General features: G+C 33.4%; 1 protein-coding gene and 1 pseudogene across 2 annotated transcripts; both read right to left on the reverse strand.

The window, feature by feature from the left end:
- Window positions 1–2,257: 2,257 nt before the first annotated feature.
- Window positions 2,258–8,179, reverse strand: TUBG1 (gamma-tubulin). Its single transcript, XM_022901769.2, has 12 exons — window positions 7,918–8,179; window positions 7,405–7,605; window positions 6,801–6,912; window positions 6,158–6,558; window positions 5,354–5,407; window positions 5,179–5,283; window positions 4,154–4,228; window positions 4,009–4,053; window positions 3,678–3,806; window positions 3,199–3,303; window positions 3,019–3,123; window positions 2,258–2,481 (listed from the first exon to the last, which is right to left on the reverse strand). The coding sequence occupies exons 1-11, from the start codon at window positions 8,044–8,046 to the stop codon at window positions 3,055–3,057; spliced, it is 1,425 nt and encodes a 474-aa protein (XP_022757504.1). The 5' UTR covers window positions 8,047–8,179; the 3' UTR covers window positions 2,258–2,481; window positions 3,019–3,054.
- A 3,383-nt stretch (window positions 8,180–11,562) lies between these two features.
- On the reverse strand, window positions 11,563–14,774 carry LOC111304811 (CMP-sialic acid transporter 1-like; annotated as a pseudogene). Its single transcript, XR_016331603.1, has 8 exons — window positions 14,532–14,774; window positions 14,290–14,373; window positions 13,983–14,193; window positions 13,799–13,877; window positions 13,022–13,191; window positions 12,616–12,802; window positions 12,310–12,387; window positions 11,563–11,956 (listed from the first exon to the last, which is right to left on the reverse strand). The product of XR_016331603.1 is annotated as a CMP-sialic acid transporter 1-like (transcript).
- Window positions 14,775–15,404: the final 630 nt, after the last annotated feature.

Consider the following 15,404-nt stretch of genomic DNA (forward strand, 5'->3'; position numbering starts at 1 on the left):
CTCAACTAAGTGAATCATTAAAATATTTTCTATCCAAATCTAATTTGAATTCAAATGGGAATATATTATTCCAATTTTGAATTAGAATGAGATTTTCATGTCCAATTCAAATTCATTTATTCAGTAAATATATTCCATATGAATTTGAACATTAATTCTAGTTTTGAGTTGGAATGAGAGACACCCACCATATGGGTTTGAATATGAAACAATGAATATAACCATGGTGGGGGGCCATGTTAAAAGTGTAGTGTGTTTTGGAACCACTAATATAGCAGAAAGTTTGATTTGCGATTGTTAGAACTGTTTTTTTTATTTTTTATTTTCACTTTGCAAGTTTTCAAATGAAATCTAGTTGTTGAATCTCCTTGGGAACTTAGGTTAACAGACTATGCTTTGCTGATGGCAACGGCTGGAGAGAGGATGATGCACCATTCTCATTTGCCAGTTGTGTTTCTTTCCTGTTCTTGGCCGTTGTTGCCAAACATCATTATCAACTTTGCTGCCAATTGTTGATTGGGTGGAGACAAAATTTAAACATTCAAAATCAGAAAACGAATTTTCTTTTAATTTACAAATAATTGGACATATTGAGTCAAATTCTTTGATTGATCCACGACTACATGTGAGCTCAGCTTCTGATGTCTTGCATTAACCAGCCTGTTAAAAGGTTGTACATGTTAATCTGATCAATTTATATTTTATATAAACAATAATATATATTTAGGTATACAATGTGTTGCTTTGAGAGATTATTTGCGCTTCTCCTTATTAATGTAGTATATTTTGACCAACTGGGATTTGAGAACTATTTTTTTTAAACCAAATATTGGAACTTTCCCCTTTGTTTTTGAATTCCTTTCCTTGCAACATGTGGAAGACAATCAATGATGCATGGTGATGGACCAAAAGCCAGCATTCTTCAAGAGCGACCTTCATTTACTGCTTAATTCGCGTCTAGTAAATCATGCAAAATATCAGTGGAAAAAGGAAGAAAAAGATCATGCAAAATATGGGATGGAACCATAAAGGCATATTGACAGCACATGCTATGTCGATCCCATGCATGCACATGGATTGGATGATAACATTAGAATGAAATGACGTATTCCTAGTAAACGATTTTAACATGCCTGCAAAATCTTTAACTCCATAAACTGATACGCAAGGATAAAACTCGAATTACCACACAAATCTTAAGAAATCTAGGCCCAAGGATATGGCAACCTGGCTACGTTGCGTTTTCCCATTTCTGGAAATGCTGGGCACGGCTAAACATAAACTAGTATGAAAAATATTTAGCATACAGGATAAAAAGAACGGGGAAAATGGAATAAAAACATCAGGAGAAAAATTTTAAAAAAATGCAAAAAGATCTTAAGTGATTGGTAAATTGGGTAAAAACTAAACAGCTTGGCTCGTTCTCCCTATTATTTGGTTTATTCTCATTTTTTTAAAAGATTTTAAATATTGTAGAATTTATATATTTTTAACAAAAATAAAGGTTACGATACTAAGAAAAACATTTATAATTTCTCAAATTTCTCACATAAACCCTTTCTTTCTATTTTACTCAATTAAACCTTTAAAGTATTGTTTTTACTTAATAAAATTTTATTTTGCGTCTAAAACATTAAAATTTAAGCCAAAATAAAAAAAAATCCACGAATTTTATCAATTTATTTAAATAAACCTCTATATTTTTATTATGCTCAAATAAATCTTGATTTTTAATTTGCATGTATATAAGCTCTTTAACTTTTAATTTGTATCAAAATAAAACCTTAATCTTTAATTTTACCTAAATAAAATCTTAATATAAATTAATATTTTATTTATAATAATAGTTATTTTGATATAAATCAAAAAATAAAAATTTATTTAGGTACAATAAAATATAAATTTTTTTAAAAAAAGTAAAATAATTTAAGTGCTTCTTTAATATTTTAACCTAAAATCTATTTGTCAAATATAGATTTAATCAAACAAAAATAATATTTTAAAGCATATTTAGACAAAAAATACTTTGGCAATTTAATTAAATATAATAAAAGAATAGACTTATTTAAAAAAATTTAAATATATAAGGGTTTTTTAATATTTTACTATTTTAGCTATTTAAAATAATTTTCAATATTTAAATGCAATATGGAAGCTTTTGGCACTAATAAAATTTCGTTGCATACACGTTAATGCATGTTCCAAAATGAAAAACCCACGTCCAATTCCAACTACACAGGTCTAGTTCTAGGTAGTATAAATAAAATCCCAAAGTTGATAGATCAAAACCCTCAACAATTGCCAAATTACAAGCCACGATTCAATAATCCACAAATCAAAAACAACTCATTTTGTATTTTTTAATGTCAAATACACAAAAAAAAAAAAAAAAAAGAAACTCAAATACAGAGATACATATGGATTTTCCTTTTATTATTTACAATCCACTCTCCAGAATGCTCCTAAGATTAGTGTGGTATCCTGCATGGAATAAATTCCAAGCAAGTGACCTTTATTATTTTAATTTTTAGGAATATTATAAGTAATAGAAACGCAATAATGCATGGACGGTTGCACGCACATAAATTGCACTAACAGACAGATGAAGGAACCAATGGAGTACAAGGACAATGAAGGCATCTCAAAAAAACAATGTATATGCCAATTGGCAAGGGAAAATGAAATTATTAATTAAAAAATATATATTCTTCTTCCATCTTCAATCGAGAACCACATCAAAACAGGCAATGACTATGAAAATGACAGCAGATTCTATATATCAACTTGAGCACGTATTGACGTGTCACTAACTCCGGCACAAGTAACACCGAAGAGTTGAAAAACATGAAAGACACAGACTATAGTACCATTTTGGGAAACAAAGATAGAGTAGCTTTAACAAAATGAAAGCCAAAGGATCTTGACTGGAGCTATATCCGTTAATAATTAGCAAGCCAAAAGAACCAAAATGTTCTTTCAAAGAAAAATTAACAGTGAATCAACCTAACAGTCCCTTACCTGAGAGAAAACACAATTGCAGCATAGTTATTTATTTCACACGGCCAGTTTGGGATCCAGTGCTCCTGAGGCATTTCCTTCTCCAGTTAAACTGTGGTCAGGGTCCTGTGCATCACATAGTCATAAGCGACAGCCTATAGATGCTCAAAATTGGAGAAGTTAAGGCAGGAAGGTATATACCTCCATTCCCCATTTGATATAATCTGGTGACTCACAAGCCTTGTATTCATCAACCAAACTTTCTATAATGTCCCTTGATTCATCAAACTCTGAAAGATCATTGTCCTGTTCACATTGAACAATAGATTAGGATAAACTATCAATTTAACGTGATTTCTTTTGTATACAATTGCAAAATATTATTTGATTTTGGAAGCAAAAGACATGTAGAAAAAGTAACAAACAAATTATGCTAATTGCTAAATATTTTGTTCACGGAATTCACATTTTTTAACCAATCTATAGAAGTAACATGTGTCCTGTATGCAGGCTTTACAAATATGCATGGGTGCACGTAAATAGACATGTTAAATGTACATGCACAAAACTCATGCATGCCAGTGTGTGCATACATGCTCTTATGAACACACAAGCAGAAGCCATAAATTAGAAACTGAAGCAGAAACAAAACCAAAAGAGTGAACAAGCTGGTAACTCACAGCAAACATTGGGAACTTCCGATAATTGTCAAGAAATGCTTGCTTCTTTCTCAACTTCTCGTACTGGCTCAAACATTTGCTGAAGAGGTGTCGGATGCTGGTATGACTTGCTAGCATAAGACCGCTCACCTGATCAATGAAACATGCACTTCTTTATTCCTTCACAATTTTTTTTTTTCAATTGTTTCTCCAACAAATGGGACCATATTTTAAGGAGAAAGCAAAGTCACGCCCAAAGTTGTTATTAAATTCAGACCAAAATATATTGAATTGTTATGTAATGCATGAAAATAAGCAATCTAAACTCTAATGACAAGAACTAGAGTTGTACCCTATGAGCAGTCTGGACATAGGGGGACTTTCTAGAAAGCGCAACCTACAAAAACAACAAAAGAACAAACAGATGATGTAAGTCCATATATCATAAGAAAAAAGAATTAACAAAAATGATTTAACTGTTTCTGCCATCAAGAGACCTGAATACTTGCAGGGCCCCACTCAATAAAGTTTACAAGCTTTCTTTCACGAATCCTCTGTAGGCTTTCATGGACCTGATAAACAAGGAAATTATTTAACAAACATCAGCAGCTTAACCCACTAAGAGCAGATAATAAAAAACCATTTTCCAGGGAAAAAAATGGTTTTCACATCTTAATGTTGATTTTTATACACATTAAAACCATTAACAAAAAATCAATTTAAAGTTATACTACACTTTTCTTTAAATAAAACTAACAAAGAATGACCCCATATAGTTGGATTAGATTTTATTAAACTTCCAAATCATTTGAATTACCAAGTACTTTTCTTTACATTTCGAGGGAGAAAATAAATAGTAAAATAGTCCAAGAAAGCAGGGTTGGATTTCTCTAAAATGTTGCCTCTTGCACACAGCCTATACTAGAAGAATTTAAGTTGATGTGCTGCCTAGGAGAATCATCGCAGCCATCTTAGCAATATCAATGCTCTGAATTTCCAAGGGGAGAGAAGCAGTTGCAGCCTATAATCACACACTAAGCCATCAAGAGAAGAGAAAATTAGTATGGAAAGTCTAAAGAAACGAGAGATATTTGTGAAAGGAGAAAGAAAGAAAAATAGAGAAAACAATTGACATTAAAAACATATAAAACTCCCAATATCACTTTCAAAGAAAACAAAACAACTGAACCATCAAAAAACTTTTGGCACAACATTTAACAGAAGGAAGAGCAAGATGTTTGATAATCTAGAGAAAGAAAAAAATTTGAATTCACAGGGAAAATCTTAGAACTACTACCAGCCTTAAGATAATTTCCTCTTCTTTATGCAAAGATAAACTAAAAGAGCTAAAGAATGCATATCTTTTCGTAATGGCCAACATCAACCAGAAAGTAATCAAGTGCTTTCTCAAGAATAAAGAATGATATTGTATAATTTTCTTATACAAAATTTGAACGTGAGACTTGAGAGGTATATTTCTTGCAAAAGTTATACATTTCCAATAAAAATTAATTTACAATACCTGTGTAGGATCTACTTCTCCCTGAATGATATTCAGTATTGAGATGTACTTTGCTTGACTAGCTTCTTTTGTGCGTGCATAAGAGGAAACCATAATATTTTTTGTCTACAAGGAATCTTATGGTCAGTAAAATGCAGCTTGTTTTATCGAAACATGTACAAGCTACATATCTCACCTGGAGAAGTCTTCTCATAACATCAAGCACAGTAGTTTTGCGGATCACATTAGCCTGACAAGAAGAGATACATTGGCATCAGACTGCACTAAAAATTCTTCTTTACAGGAATAACAAGACTAAAGACATTGATCTAGGACTGTCGTAAGATTCAAAAAATGATCAATTTGACAAAAATAAAGCATTTAGAATCAGAAAGTTTCAGCTCAAATGACTTTCAAGTTGGACAGTTTTTCTTTGGTCGGATGAGACGATGATGTTTCATATTTGTCCTTCACTGGTACAACTAATGATTTGACTGACTGCTGACTATGCATAAGGTTCAATACAAGAACCCTCATTTTCCTCCCATTCTAGCATTAATGGTCAATAAATGTGAAAATGGGTCAATAGAGACAGTGAAAAGCATGATAATGATGAAAATTTTACATAGTTTAGTACAACTCTTATAGCCTAAGAAGTTAAAGTAGCCGCATCTTAATTAGTTACTTACATTGCATAAGAATAAGATCTACAATGTGAGATGAGCAGAATGTCAATCTTGCAAGAGAAATAATGAACGAAATTTGCTAAAAACAATTCTATACCATCATTGCCTTAGTACTAAACTCAAGTAATTTTTCCAAGATTTGCAAGTTCGTTTTCCTGAATCATTTAGCATCCATCTTGCTCTACTACTGAATTAATAGAAGGGGTTGGATTTTGGCAAATACAGAGCTTCCTCTAGGTCTATAAGGGAAGTTATTTGCTTTACATAAATTCACAACATATGAACAAACTAGACAACATGAGTATCGGACTCACCTGGCGCTCCACTGTAAGTGGTGTGTAACCTGTCATAAGAAAATGACATCTTGGTGTTGGAATTAAAGAGGCAAGAAGACCAACCAAATCGTTGTTCATGTACCCTGGATACCGCAATGTAGTTGTGCTAGCAGACATCACAGTGGAGACCAAAGAGTTTGTTTGAGCAAATGTAGGGTTTGTAAGATGTAAACGCTCCACAGCAATTCTATTAAGTGCAGTATTGTCAAGAACAACAACACAATCAGCATTTAGTGTTAGTCGTTTGAGTGTCAAAAGTGAGTTGTAGGGTTGGACCACCACATCACTTGTCTCCATCTGGTTAGGAAATACACTATATGTCTGGACCAGCTTCTTGCTATAGCGATCATTCAAAGTCTCCAACAGATAGGAACCCATACCTTCATTGTAAATGCGAACAGTCAAGTCGTAAACAAGCCAAAGTCTTCAAGGAAATTTGACCATTCATGATGAATATACTACTGAGTACCGACTATGGTCCTATTTTTTGCAGCCAAATGAGGCAATCATGTATAGACATATAGATAAAAGTGTAAAATAAGCTTAAAATTAATTAATTAAAAATCCTTGATAGACCAAAAGAGAAGATAAAAAGAAGAATATGAAGATAAGGTAAGAAAACCTGAGCCCGTCCCTCCAGCAATTGAATGACATAGAACGAAACCCTCTAGACTATCACTTCCATCAGCTTCTCTGTCAATCATGTCCATTATATCCTCTTCAACACCCTTTCCCTGTTTTAAAATAATGAACAGAGAACTGGATTTTGATAAAAGATTATCGATTGAATATAAAACTAACACATAACACATATATGCATGTCAGCTACACAAGAATTTGTAATATACTTCATGATCATATAAACAAGCAAAACAGGAATCTAGAATTTAAAAACGAAAAACTGATAATCTCAACATGAAACCATATATTTATTTTTCTGTAAATAATAAATCACTCTTAGTTGTAATTATGCATCTTTTTTTCCCAACCAACATGATGATTTAAACATGATAACATAAAATAATGCACAGAAGACCATACGAGTTTCTGGCGATTATTTGCTGCTCACTGTAATGGTAACAAAAGCAATAGGAGACAAAAGCTAAAATATTACTAGAATAGACAGCCACAAAAAATGTAAAGTTACAAGCGTCAGCAAACTTATGTATTATTGAACATTATTAAAGTAGAAAGTTGAATGTAAAAGGAAACACAAGTAAAAATACCTGATGATATCCGCTGGCCCAGTTGTTTCCAGCACCTCCACCATGATCGGCAACAAAGATGTTTTCATGATTGTAGAGATTCCGATATTCACTATTTTGAATTCCATTAATTACTCTAGGTTCCAAATCTATGAGCAAAGCTCGTGGTATGTAATGCTGATCGTCAGCTTGGTAGAAAAAGACATCTTTCCTGTCACCTCCCTGCGTCATCCGTGCCACACAAATTAGCATAGAGTTACTGATGTTTAACTCGCTATAACTGAGTGACTCAATACTTATTCCTTTACATTTCACATAAAAATATCGACAAATTAAGGGTTAGACTATGCCTAATGAAAGTTCGAGAGTTAATCTGACTGCTTAATTAACAATTATTTTTCAAAATTAGCATAGCCATTTCATCATAAAAAAATCTACAAAAAAAAATTCAACATGAATTTCCATAAGTGATTGGAAAGTGAAGATTTAAAGTGTAAAAAAAAAAAGGCGAAAACTTCAAAAGAAAAAGAGAACCTGAGTAGCGAAATCTTCAAGAATACCGTCTTTGTTGATGCCGTGTTCGAGGCAGAGCTGTTTCCAGAACTCCATTCCGATCTGGTTCCCACATTGTCCCACCTGCAGTGTTATGATTTCTCTTGGCATTTTTTTCTTTCTCTTTTCCTCTCCTTTTCTTTCTTTTTCCTTTCTCCTGAAACTAGGGTTGGGATCGGAAGTGGAAAAAAAGTGTCTGGCGCGAGACGCTTTTTTAAAAAAACAAAAATATTGAAAAATGAGATGATATATATATATATATATATATATATATATATATATTAGTTAATATTGAGTCTGAGATGAGAGTGTTTAATTGCGCCGGCTTTTTGTTTTTTTTTTTTTTTTTGCTTGCTTGATAGCAAAAATGCTGAAGCGTGTATTGCGGCATGGTTGACCTCCCAGCGTAATCTTGGTGAAAATAAATGGGGCATTTGGGTTGTTAGGGCATTGGGCTTGGATTAAGGCGGAGAAAGGTCTGGCCCATATGTGCTGTGTATTTTGGACTTCATTAACTTGGTTAGGGATTGGACCAGAGGAAAATGAGATTTTTTTTCATTTCATGGGTCTTGTCTAATTTTACTATATACTTCAAATCGAAACTCTTGGGTATTTTTTATTTTTATTTATTACTTATTATTTTAAAATTTCAAAGTAATAGGTAAAAAAACACATTTATATTTAAAAGTAAATACTATTCTATCTTTTAAAAGTTAAATATTTTAAGAGAGGTAGATAAAATAATTTGGATTAAGTCTAAAGTTTTTAAACATCTTTTTTTTTTTTTTCATTTAAAGGAGAATAGAACTTTACTTTAAAGAGAGGGAAAAAGTTGAGGTTTGAATTTCGATATTGACATCTTTTTTAAGGTTATTTTAACCATTAGATCAAGCAGATGAAAACTTCTAAACATTTGTTTACTAATATATGATTTGTTTCTTTTAACAACATTTTGTAAATAAATAAAAGAAACACAGCTTAAAAAAACAAATAGCAAGCCTGTCCTTTAGTTTTCAATTTTCATACCTTTGAGTGCACGGAGGAAATTTATTAAACATAAGAATAATATCTTAACAAATTTCACATGTGATTAGGTGATAAAATGATGTCATGTCGTGATTTGGAGCACATTTTCATGATTTATAATGAATCTTTTTGCATATCACCCGGGGAAAAAATGATGCCATTGCCATGACTTCATTAGTTCAAGCTCTTTTTTTTCTTTTCTTTTCTTTTCTTCGCTCTTTTGCAGGTTAATACTTCAAATTTCTACTCAACAACCCAAACCATTCCTTCTCTCATAAATGAGTTAAGAACTTCAGGAAATGTTGCCCAACATCAGAGGAAAACTAAGTTTTATTGTACTATCAACAATATTAATTGTAGTTACTAGAATACATGGCTCCAATTAACAATATTCCACCATTGTTGTTGTCCTTTTCCTGTGTGCATTTGGTATTTCCTTTCAGTTTGATCATCGTCCTAAGTACTTAGTTTCAGGTAATTAGTCGCGAAAAACCAAGACCAAACTTGAAGGAACTAACAAAACCATACCAAGAAAAATATAACACAACCTTTGTAGTTTACAGAAGTTATTACAGGGATCAAGAAATAAATCTAGCGAGTCCACAGAAAAGCTCCCATGGCAAACTTTCTCTTCTGCTCAACGTCTCCAGAAATGGGTAGTCCATACTCCTTAAGCAAACAATCAAGCTTCCACTCTGGCATGGCCTCGTAGTCAGCTTTGTTGTACCTTGGGTAGTGCAGTGGCATCTGGAAGCGGCCGCACCAGTTCCTAGCCTGTTGACCATTTGGTCCGCTGCCTAGGCTTGGAGATGCCCTGGCTACTGATTCCATACTCCTCTCTGCTCCCCCCGACTGTGTGGTTATTTGAGGTAGCTATATGGTTGGGTCAGTCAAGCAACTTGGCTGTGGCCCTTTTACAGGAGATTTAAGGTATGAAAGAAATGTGGGGCAAGTATTGTAACAAGCATTGTCGTGGTGACGTAATATTTCAAATTGACAGAACTGAAAAAACAAAGCTTTTATCAACAATTTCGTGATAATAATAGTAGTTGTCTACAAATTTAAAATTCTATAATAATAGCAGTTGGTAACAACAATAATTTGGTTTTGCCCTAGCGGGACAGCTCTTTGCCAGACCTGCCGGCTTGTAGTTTGGTAGCGTCATCGATATCCTTGGTTCTGGCTTCGTCTGGGGCCTCCACCCAACCTTTGGACGTTGGCAACAAGGCAGCATTGTTAGAAATTTAGAGCTACACGTCCAGATTTTTTCATTTCCTCTTCGTTTTGTGAGATTTCAATTATAAAATTTACATATTACCTAAAACTTTACTGTCGAAGCTCGGAAGAACACATCAATTACCATAAAAAACACTCGATACCAGTGGTTTCTAGCCAATTAATAAAGCTTACTTATAATCAAGTCAGCAATCAAAGATTAAACCACTTTTTAAATTTAAGTACTTATGTTTTGAGCACAAACAGCGAATATTGGAATTAGATTATTAGGGGGTGGCTAGTAATAATCATTGTACAAAGATAGAAACTTGGAAGTTGCCAATAAATCGCACTAATGGAAATTGCAAATAAAGCTTGTCAAAGTTGAGCCGTTCACCAAGGAACTCGTTCTCCGGTTCAAGCTAATAAAAACTTTTTCTAGCCCTGCAAAATGTAACCATATAAATGCCCCAAACCATGTTCTCCACTAGAGCGTGTAAAATGCACCCAACCCACAATAAATTCCGCCTAGAATTTGTTGGAAATGTTGATTCAATAATTTATTTCATGCTTTCCCATTTATATCCAATCTCAATTCAATCTTCAAGTAATTATCCTCCAATTCTTCTACGTCATATATTTTTTTTGGTTTCAGAAGAGGCAGCAACTAATAATAAAAGAAGGATGCGGATAAAGTAATTTGAATTTTAAATTTATTATACGTTATCTCTTATAAATCAGTAGAATTAAATCGGATTCTTCTATGCCACGTATTCACTCTATTGACAGCACGTATAGCTGGCAAACAGCATTCAACACCCACCTTCTAGAAACTATTTATTGCGGTGGGCACTGGTCACTGCATTGTTAACAGAAGTTCGGCTAAAATAACTGGTTATAAACAAAAGTTTGTAACAGATAAATATCATCCACCTACGACGGATTTGTACGGGATCTAATTATTCATATATTTACATCATTTAAAATGTTAAATTAGATATATTTTTATTATGTTTTATATAAAAATTATATATCATAATTAACATCAACATAAAAATATAAAAAATATATTTTTTTATTTTATTAAATTCATATATAATTATTATTATAATTTAAATAATATAAAATTTATATCATATTTTTATATTATATCACCATATTATAATTTATATTATCCTATCTATTTTAATATTATCTGATCTAATTTATACCATAGTTGTCAGTAGCTGCAATACCAAAATAATATAAGCCAGAGCAGTGACTCAGTCAAGGTATATTTTCATTGAGTATTATTTCCAATAATGCATAATTCTGTTCATGGCCAACTTTATTTTCACTCTTCCCATTTAACTTTCAATGTCTCCTCATGAAAGGGAAGGCTACCCATAAAACAAATAGAATTAATCTTCACATAAATGAATGTTTAACAAACAAGTTTTTTTCTCATAACTCAAATGAGAAAATGACCAATTGACCTTGCTAATAGTAATCCTTTCGAGTCCTTTGTTGTAAATATCTTATTAAATACCTACTTGATGAATTCACTTGGTAAGACATGAACTGTTAATAAAGAAATTTAATTTCCGTTTACAGGAGAACTGCCGTAGAATTACATATACTTCAGAAAAGATGCCGATCGTCATAAGTCTGTTTTACCACTATTGGAATATTGGCAAGACTCTGGATAGGATCTAACTGTTGAAGGCAAGTCTACAAGCATATTTGGAGGGGCAACGTACATATGTAGTGACATCATGCAACTAATGATTCCCAAGAAAAGCTGCAAGAATGCCAAGAAAAGAAAAATAAATGATCCAACGTCTGGAAATTGCAAAACAAATTTGGTAGCACAACTGCAGAGGAGCCCTGGATAAGTTTCTGTATGTTTCAAGAACTATAGTCACATATAACGATTAAAACAGAAAGGTAATCCAAAAATCACCAAGAAGTTAATAAAATATTCTGGACTATGTGTGCATGTGAGAGATAGAGAGAGCATTTTTCATCAACCATGAAACGAAGAGCCCAATAGGACATAAATTTCATGTCGACATCCAGGTTGGAACACTATAACACACTTAAGATAACAAATCAAGGGCTGGAGATCAGTTAGACCACAGCAAGGAAGCCTACCTGGCGTGTTGGCTTGAAACTGAAGAGGAACACAGATAGGACCATTATCAATAGCATGGCCATTGATGAGGAATACACCTAAAAGAATGCAAAAAATAAATGTAGTTGTTAGAGAACTTTAAAAAAGAGTAGATAAATTTGATCCAAAATTTCAAATGAACATAGAGCAGTTAAAATAATTTAGAAGCATCAAACATGTAAAGGAGAAATATCCAGGTTCAAAATAAAAACCCAAAAAAACTATGATGAAATGACATACACCAAGACAACCACACTAACAATCAAGAAAAGTTAAAAAGAAGACACCTTGACTATATTGTCAGCATATTTCATTAACCATGAAACCAAAAAGCCCAGTACAACCTAGATTTAACACACCCAGCCAGGTTGTAACACTGAACCCATTAACTAGTCGTTGCCACCAGGGTACTTTCTTTAATCCACTCTAAAATCATCCAATAAAAGCCGTACCATATTGAAGATTGCACCAAACCTGAAAGAAGAATGTCAAACCAGAATAAATCAGCCAATGATCATGTTAATTATTTTGAATGGCTCGAATTTTGCAATATATTAATACATGGTGATTGATGACCACATAAGATTACAAAAACAAAATAGGTAAAAGATGATATTTCCTATTCATAGTAATATTTTCCTCAGAGTAATGAGGCAATGAAAATTTTGTAAATAAATAAATAAACAAACCTACTTGTACAACTGTACATTCTGCCAGTATAAGCTGTCATCGTTCGTCTTCATCAAGAACTCTGTATAAACACCAGCCAATACCGAAAGACAAGCAGACAACATTCCTAACATGTATCCTTGAATTGGTGTTGAGAAGAGGGAGTCACATGATGCCTCTCCACATCCTTTGACCTTAATAAAGACAAAACAGAAGGATAATTTGAATTGTGAAAGTAGTGCTTCGACTTCACTAAATTATGAACAAAATACAGCTTGCAGAAAACTTTTAAAATTTTCTAGAAGACAAGACTGCTTCAAGTGCACGTGAATGGTCCTAATGAAATACAAAAGCTTCCTAAGAGAGACGCTGCGTTCTTAACTATTGCTCATAGCCTTTCCTCCTAATCCTCCCTCCCCTTTTCTCTTTCCTTAAAATTTTCTGAACACAATTAAATATATGAAAGCATTTTATTCACTCTACCACGTGCAAAGAAATCTATCACATTATCTAATTCTTCCAACTTATTTCTTATTTGAGATCAAGTAAAATCATTGCCTGATTTCACATTTCTCTCATGGGATTCAAGTTTTGACAGAGCAAAATACATAGTACTTGCTCCTTTACTAATTTTCCAACAGTCAGAGATATATTGATCTGGCATCAAAATGTAACTAGTGTTCTGGCACACTAATTGTTGACGACATTTTAAGTATCCATAAACTTTTCTTTTATCACAAGTCAACACAGGCACAAATCTCAGTACAAAACATACATGGTTTAGTTAGACAACCCGAGTACCTGACTCGTGGTTGTTCCAACAGCCAATAGAACGATGGCCATCCATTGTAGATTAGAAAGCTTCCTCTTAAGAAACAAACTAAATCACGTAAATAGCTTCTACTCATTCATGAGAACAACATCAACATCGAACATTGTTATGATACATAAAAAGAGAGTTCAATTAAAAAACTGAGAGTAGCACCTGAATAAAATTCCAGTTGTGACAATCTTCAAATTTCCCATTATCTGATGCGTCGACGTATCAACATACATAAGAGTAGCAAATTGGACATATGGATTAAGTAAATGATAGAAGGAATAGGGAACAATCGACCGGTCTTCCAGTCCATTGTCATTTTCGGAGGAGGTGATTTATTGCACTCTCTCCATAGAAAAACACTGGATACAATAAGCTGTAACAAAAAAAAAAAAAAAACAAATCACTATAACATTAACACTCTATTTTAGATCTGAAATCAAGACAGTTCAGCGGAAATTTGAAAAAGCACCTTGAAAACCTCGGCAAGGAAAAGAACGGTGGCGTAATCATATTTATATTTGCCATTGCTTTGCGATAGAGTTGTTAAAATCCCCTGCCAAACATTAGAATGTATATAGATCAAATCGTTGTTTCATGTGATTAGGGTTAGGGGTTTGAGAGAGAGAGGAGAGTAGGGAACTTTTGGGGAGCGCAAAAAGCCAAATGAAGAAGGGGAATTAGGGGTAGTGGTAAAAGAAAAAAAAAACTGACCTGAGAACTGGTGAGGACGGTGAGGAGAGAAGCTACTAAATAACACTTCATTTTAACTTCTTCCAATCCGCGGATTGAAACAGAAGTATTGTCATCTAGTTTCAAGATCAGCGACGAGTACAGAGACAGAGACAACGTCCACACCGTTCGAGCACTGAACAGCTGATGAAAGCGGCGACGCCGTCGTATTTGTGCCTCACCGTTTTTCGTATTTTTCTCCCTTTTTATATTTGAAACGCAGCGTTTGCGATCCCGGATGGAGATCTTAACTGGGCCGCTTAGCAGATCCGATCACAGATCCGATTTTTTTTATTTTCTCGGGTTGGGCCATTAGAATGCCCTTTGGGCATTCCCTTGTGGAAAACTTCAATTTTGCTTTTTTTTTTTTAAATTTAAAAAAAAAAAAAACAAATTACGTTTGCCCTTTGGCCGAACGCGCTGTCAGCTTAGAAGACGGGGTGGAAATTGAAAAACTATGAAAAAAGAAAGAAAAACAAAGCATTAGAAAATGACAAAAAATGAAATAAAAAAAAACATCGAAACTCGCAGGAACACACCGTGCCATTACCAACGAAGTTGACAAGTGTTTGGTCATGTCAGTTCCTCGTCAAACAACTTCGGCTACAATCACACACCAGTCACCACCAACACACAATTTTCCCCGCTAAACAAAAAACTAGTACTACTAAATCTAATTCATTTTCGGTTGGTTCTCACCGATGTTAAAGTGAAATTTTTCACTTTTTTTTTTCTGTTCTTTGACATCCGTTACATTAACATCTTGGTTTATAGATTCTTATATGATCTTTTTCGGGTTTAGAATTTTGAGTTATTCTCAAAATTGCATTATCGTTTGCTGAATCTGTTGAGGAA

This window comes from Durio zibethinus, chromosome 21 (assembly GCF_047325235.1).
Source record: "Durio zibethinus cultivar Kanyao isolate XHJ-2024 chromosome 21, ASM4732523v1, whole genome shotgun sequence".
In the NCBI taxonomy this organism is placed as follows: domain Eukaryota; kingdom Viridiplantae; phylum Streptophyta; class Magnoliopsida; order Malvales; family Malvaceae; genus Durio; species Durio zibethinus.

Bases quoted from the DNA above. Each gene is read 5' to 3' on its own strand.
- TUBG1 (XM_022901769.2), bottom strand. From the start codon at position 8,046: ATGCCAAGAGAAATCATAACACTGCAGGTGGGACAATGTGGGAACCAG. The intron at 4,229-5,178 runs GTATTGTAAATT...CTTGTTTATCAG, and splicing joins GAGAAGTAGATCCTACACAG to GTCCATGAAAGCCTACAGAG. The intron at 3,304-3,677 runs GTGAGTTACCAG...CAATGTGAACAG, and splicing joins GGAAGTTCCCAATGTTTGCT to GACAATGATCTTTCAGAGTT.